This window comes from Protobothrops mucrosquamatus, unplaced genomic scaffold, assembly GCF_001527695.2.
Source record: "Protobothrops mucrosquamatus isolate PMUCROS unplaced genomic scaffold, P.Mucros_1.0 scaffold2484, whole genome shotgun sequence".
Taxonomy (NCBI): domain Eukaryota; kingdom Metazoa; phylum Chordata; class Lepidosauria; order Squamata; family Viperidae; genus Protobothrops; species Protobothrops mucrosquamatus.
The window spans coordinates 45,414-51,844 of NW_015388552.1; the positions used below are offsets into that span (position 1 = coordinate 45,414).

Consider the following 6,431-nt stretch of genomic DNA (forward strand, 5'->3'; position numbering starts at 1 on the left):
GCTCTGGGAAAATGACTCTTCATCTTGGTTTCAGTATCTGGCAAGGATGAAAAACAGCAATTCCAGAGTTCTTTATATCCAAAAATTCAAACAAGGTTCTGAAAAACTAGTCATGTCAAACTAGCTTTATGCCTAAAAAACCCCTATATCATAGTAGACCTGGTTGTAGTCACACATTATGTTAAGGTATAACATGCTTTTTTATTCATGTGTTTCAATTGAGCATGCTGCATAGACAAAATCACTGTAAACCACTCAGTCACCTGAACCACGAGATAGGCAGCAAATAAATTTGATCACTAAATAAATTTACAGCTTTTTTTTTTTTTACGAAGTAGATCCAGAAACAAACAAAATGCAGCCAAAAACAGGATATTTTTTTGGAAATATGTTTAGTTATTTATTGTATAACTGTTTTAAACACAGCATTAAAATATTAATAAAAACCATTATTAAAAACATGCAGTTTATGCTTCACTGCTTTAACTACTGTCAACAAGGACACAAAACATATCAAAATGATTTTAAAAAATCAAGTTAAGGACAGAATTAAGGACGGTGTTTTCCCTTATATATTACAGGTGTCTCCTTTATAACACTCATATCATTATTATGTCAAAAATCTATTTCAACAATATTTGTTTTAAAAAGTCTGGCCTCATTGTTATAGCATTGAGATTTTTATAAATATCAAAGTAAACATTTTTATCCACTACTATTTACTTTCGGTATCTCACACAAAGTTTCTCCTGATGGATCAAAACTTTTTTTCCATTCGACTATCTGTGTGCTCTACAAGCTGCATCATTTATTGTACTGGTATGAATCTGTTTCATCTGATGTATCAAAATAATTTGTATCAATATTCAAAGGACTTAGTCGACAACTAGTCTGAGTTAGGCTTTGATATACTTAAGCTTACTTGATTAGTCCAATGTATGCTATCAGAATGTTCTTGGGAATTATCACTATCTAGAAGGAGAAAACTACAGTGATAAATGGAAGTAATTATAACAACTTAATTCCTTCCATGTATATTTTGGTCTTCAATTCCCAAGTCAGTCTATGGGAAGCTGAGGTCCAACACATCTAAAGGTACCAGGTTTCAGGATGTTTAAACACTGAGAAGGTGGAGAAATTACATACATAAAATTATCACTTTTAGCAGCATCATTTCCACACACTTCTGCAATTCTATCATACAACAAAATTCCAAGGCTTGGTGAACTACCTAATACAATGTATTAAAAATAAATCTTCAAAATGAATTCTCCAAAAGTTGCAAAATAAAAAATATTGTGTTACTAATACATGGGTTTCCTTTGGCATGTGGTTTGAAAAAGTTGGTATCGGATGTACATTTATGTCCAAGTGAAGTATCATGGCTTTCTTGAGAATGCAACAGATCTTTCCTAAATACATTCATAAGTGATTTTTTTTATAAAAGTATATCAAAGAAACAAAAAGGCATCAATATTAAATTATTGTATGGCTCAGATACTTATGAATTGTCTTAGAAAAAAATATGTAAGAAATTTCTAATTGGGGATCTTTGCAGAAGAAAATATATTACGATATGAAATCCAATTTGAATATGAGAAAAATGTATATAAACAATAATACTGAGACGGTTTATTGTGACATATTCTTTTTAAAAATGTCATTGTAAAACTGAACTTATACTAACACTTCTATGTAAATCTGCAATGTTCAAAATCATTACAGAAGACTTTCTTTACTTACAGTTATTACTTGTGTATAGCATGATCACCCCATCCATGGACAGAAGCATTCTTAAAGCAGTACTCCCACTATAGTAATCAATTTTCCTCCTATATTCTAGGCAGCTGGTTATCAATTAAGCTCTCCAGAAATAAAGCAATAGGATAAAGCAATATTTTTTAAAAATTATATGGTTGTACAAGAAGCCTTAATTCAAATATTCAGTTTCACATTATAAAAGTCAACACTGATAACCAGCTATTGCATATTGAGATATGCTCTGATGTGAACAAACCTTAAAATCAGATTATCTGCATGAGTTTTTCCAAATGCTTTCCGACCTTTTTTTTTTTCCTACCAGCTTTTCTATGATATAAGCCATGTTATCATTCAATACTGTCATCTTCTATTGGCTATGTCTCAAATGACATTCAAAGGGAATTGCTAATTTTCCAATTTTGGAGCTACTGCTCCATTTAAACTGTTATCTTCATGAACATATGGTGCTTGGTTCCAACATTTCATCTTTGTTTAAACAATTTAATACAAATTCTTGGTTCCATTGTTGTTGTTGTTTTACAAAGCAGTTTCCCTAAGGTGTTCTTGGAAAAGACGGGGTTTGCCTTATAATCCATTCTGCATGAGGATTCACATGGTACAGGTCTAAAAGATATGTATCTGGATCCAGGCAATGTTCATCTGTTAGAAGGGGAAAACAAGTTTGTTTAGTTTTAAAAATGAGCTATAAACCTAGCACTAGAATTTATTTTATGTTTAGTCATTAGTTTCAAATGATTTCATAAACATTTTTCATGAAACATTATTCCTGGGCTACAAGTAAAGAATAGGAAGGTGGAAGATCCTATGAAGAAAATGTTTCTAGTTTTAAAGAGAAAATACAGAGATGAACTAGGCCCATGACAGAACCAAACAGTCTGCTGAGCATAATGCTAAAAATGGACTTGTAGTAGCTGAAAACGTATTTGCCAAGAATGTCCTTGGGAAGCATTTTCATTCTCACCTGGCAGCTATCCTCTCTTTTAGATATGGAACAACTTTTACTAGACACTATCTTATATGAATCCTTCATATTTCACACATAATGCTAAATCAAGATTATGCTTTTGTCAGGTTGTAGGAACCAGACTATTGTCTCTTACATTTGATCAAAAGGATTTTCTCTGAATGCCCAACCTGAACAATTCTCAGCAACTTATATGCTGCTTTGTCACTGGGCAATGGTCAAAGCTGTCAATTCTTAGTTGCTGCCCACTGCCTATTTATTCCTTCAACAGTGGTTATTCTCCATTGCCAAATCTTACCCCTTGAAACTAGTAGCCCAGACTCCCCTTGAACAAGAATTAGTGTAAGAATATAAAATTCACGTACTTATGTTACCGCCAACTTCATAAAGTAGGAAGTTCATTGAATCCACTGAACCATTACTGCAAAACAAAGAAAAACACAACAATATGCTTCAATGTTCAGCAAACAAAATACTGTTCTTATTAATCTAGATTTAAGCTTAGAGAAATCTGATTTTCAAAAGGTTAAAAGAAAACAAGTTTAAAAACTATTTAAAATATATCTTTTTAACAAATCCTAGTTAAAACTTTCTTTTAACAAATCCTAGTTAAAACTTTCTTTTATAATAAGTTATAGTTTTTAAGCTAGAGAGACTGATAATAAATCTATATATGGTCAGAATTAATCCAAGGTACATGTGAATGCAGAAAGAGTCTTGATGCGGAGAATACCATGGAGAATTCCCACCCACCCCCACCCCCACTGCCGCACACCTCCAAAATGAAGAAATGGATCACTGAACAAATTAACTCAGAGTTCTCTCTTGAGGCACAAATGATGAGACTCAAATGATCATACATTGGACACATTAGTCCAAACTCTCTGGAGAAGTCCATAATGCTGAGAAAAGCCGAAGGAAAGAGAAGAGGACAGATAGCAGCAAGACAGATGAACTCAATTACAGCAGCAACGGATATGCCATTGGAAGGCATGAATGGCCAAGTTGGGGACACAACATTGTGGAGGTTTATGTGGTCGCCAGGTCACCTACTTGATGGCACATAATCAGTCACATGTGAATAGCATGTAGCTGACCTTGAAAAAACAAAACAATTACCTCAGGGATGGAATAGCAGTAAGAAAGACAAGGGTTATAGATTCTAGAGAGTCTTTATATTTTATCTTTGTATAAGATTCTACAGCCTGAGATATATTATCAATTTAATTAATTTCTACAGTTTGACCATGGTAGGTGGAGATTATGAAAGTTGTGTACAACACATCTGTAGGGCACATGCCAGAGAAAACTGCTCAAGAGAACAATAGTCTAGTGAAGACATTACCTTCCTTCCCTTAACAACTAACAAAAGGCAACCTCCTCAAGAAAATAAAAAGGCTAAAAAAATCAATACCTATTGACAACATTTCAACTTAGCTCAACAGCCTGTTCAAGAGATACTTGAATGTGTTACAAGCAAACTGCACTGCTCCTGGTGGAAAAGGTGTGCCATTAATAGAGCATTAAGTGCTAATGCCTTAAATCTATTGTGGCACATCCTTCCTTTTCCCACTGAACAGGCATATATTTTATTTACTAAAGAAGACAAGAAAACTACTTCCTATGTATAGGGAACCTCTTGCAAACAGAAATATAAATTATATCAGAAGATGATTTTCTAAGTCAGCCACATAATTTGAGTCATAATTGTTAATCTGTGACTAATAAGTATTATACTTATTGCTATATTTTAGCTTCTTTCAATTATCATAATTTGAAGGGTCAGATCTCTATAACACACCACCAGAATAGAATTGACAGCATTATCCAGGTTGGGATTTGGCCCAAAAAGTTTTGTAAGAATCAAGATTACAACAGAAACTATAAAGCAGTGATGGCGAACCTTTTAGAGACCGAGTGCCCAAACTGCAACCCCAATCCACTTATATATTGCCGGGTGCCGGATGGGCATGGTCTGCTGGGTGGGTGTGGCCCACTGGATAGGCATGGCTACGGTGGTCATGGCAGATGGGTGGGCGTGGCCAGGGTGGGCGTGGCCAGCTCGATGTTGCTCCTGGGGAGGGATGCCTCTGGGGGCCGGGCAGGGTTGGGGGAAATCCAGAGGGTCTCTGGCGGGTGGGGTGGTGGGCAGGAGACGAGTTTCAAGTGCTCAATCAGGCAAGGCGAGGCAGGGTGGGGGTGCCACTGTCGCAGGGCAAGGCAAGGCAGGGGCCGGGGCGGCTGCTGCCTGACACCATCGGCCCCCAGACACAGAGGCCAGCGAGCGCATGGGTGCTGGGATGCATCCAGCCACATGGGACCTCGGCGAGTTAGCGGGCGGCTGGTTGAAGAGGACAGTTGCCATCTCCGGGGCATGGAGTGCGTGCCCACAGAGAGGGCTCTGAGTGCCACCTCTGGCACGCGTGCCATAGGTTCACCACCACTGCTATAAAGCATAAGAACCAGCTAACAAGCAAGGTCTCTAGAGACTGCACATTGATACTCTAAAAGCAACATTCACATGACAAAATACTTCTTTCTATCTGATGTCTGGTTCCTTGTTTTAAAATTATATTGCATTCAATGGGGGAGAGACAAGAAGGAAATCAGATTTGGCAGAAAAATTAAACCTTTCTCATCCTAGCAGAAAATGCCTCTTTAGAAAGTTGGTTTTAGTAGCAGTCTTCATCTACTGATAATGTGAAATTTCTTTAAATCTAGGTGGAAGTACCATGCTGACCTGGTCCCCTCTCAAAAAGGGAAACAGGGCAGAACTACATGAATAAGGGATCAGAGCTGAAGCTTGGACCTGAAGTCCAACCTGCCCCCCTCTTCCACAACCATAAGATGGTAATAACAAACCACTTTTGTATTACTCCCAAGAAAATTACATGGTTATGAATTTGTAGATAACTACATGGATAAATCTTCAAACTTCAGAGTGTTCAACAATAGATCAAATTCTCGCCATCCACCTTGGTCTGACACAGCTTCGCAACTAAAACATACAGCATTTTAATATCGGCACATTAAGCATACCATATTAAATGCAAAGATATATTTAGCAAAGATGTGACTTATATTTATTTTGCTCACTTTTAGTTTTTGGGGGAAATGGCTGATGTCAACTACTTAAAGTAGGCCCAAGTCAAGAAACAGACACAGCAGCGATTTCAAGAATGCTACTTTAGCGTTGTAGGGTATATAAGAAAATATTTAAAGCCTATCCCAAATTTTCATTACCCCTTTTTAAGGAAAACAAAATAAAGTCTCTTTTTCACACTTTCTACTTTCTGAGGACTAAGCAAACATTTTGCCTCTCCTACCTCCTTCTCAGGAGCAGACCCAAATTCCTCCAGACTGACTATATTTGTATGGGAGGGCAATTTTAAAAAAGAAAAGTGTTTTCAAAGAATGGCAATCTAATGCAACACATATATGTGTTGGAATCTCTTCCTTCAAGGTGGAACCAGTCTGGTTATTTATTTTATTTATTTATTTTATTACATTTATATCCCGCCCTTCTCCTTACGGACTCAGGGCGGCTAACAATCGGATAAAAATACAAGAATTACAATACAAGTTTAAAATTAATTAAAAGGGAAATATTTAAATCTAATCCAATTAAAATATAATTAAAACCCCCTCTAAAATCCCCTAGGCCAGTCCCGCAAGCTGGAACAAC

General features: G+C 36.5%; 1 protein-coding gene across 1 annotated transcript in view; it reads right to left on the minus strand.

Annotated features, from left to right (window-relative positions):
* Window positions 1-389: 389 nt before the first annotated feature.
* Window positions 390-6,431, minus strand: part of ARHGAP40 (Rho GTPase activating protein 40) — a 35,051-nt gene continuing 29,009 nt past the window's right edge. Inside the window, exons 14-15 of the mRNA XM_015825101.1 lie at window positions 3,112-3,167; window positions 390-2,421 (exon numbers count right to left, since the gene is read on the minus strand). Coding sequence (XP_015680587.1) covers window positions 2,315-2,421; window positions 3,112-3,167 — 163 coding nt within the window. The 3' untranslated portion in view covers window positions 390-2,314. The remainder of the gene's footprint in view (window positions 2,422-3,111; window positions 3,168-6,431) is intronic.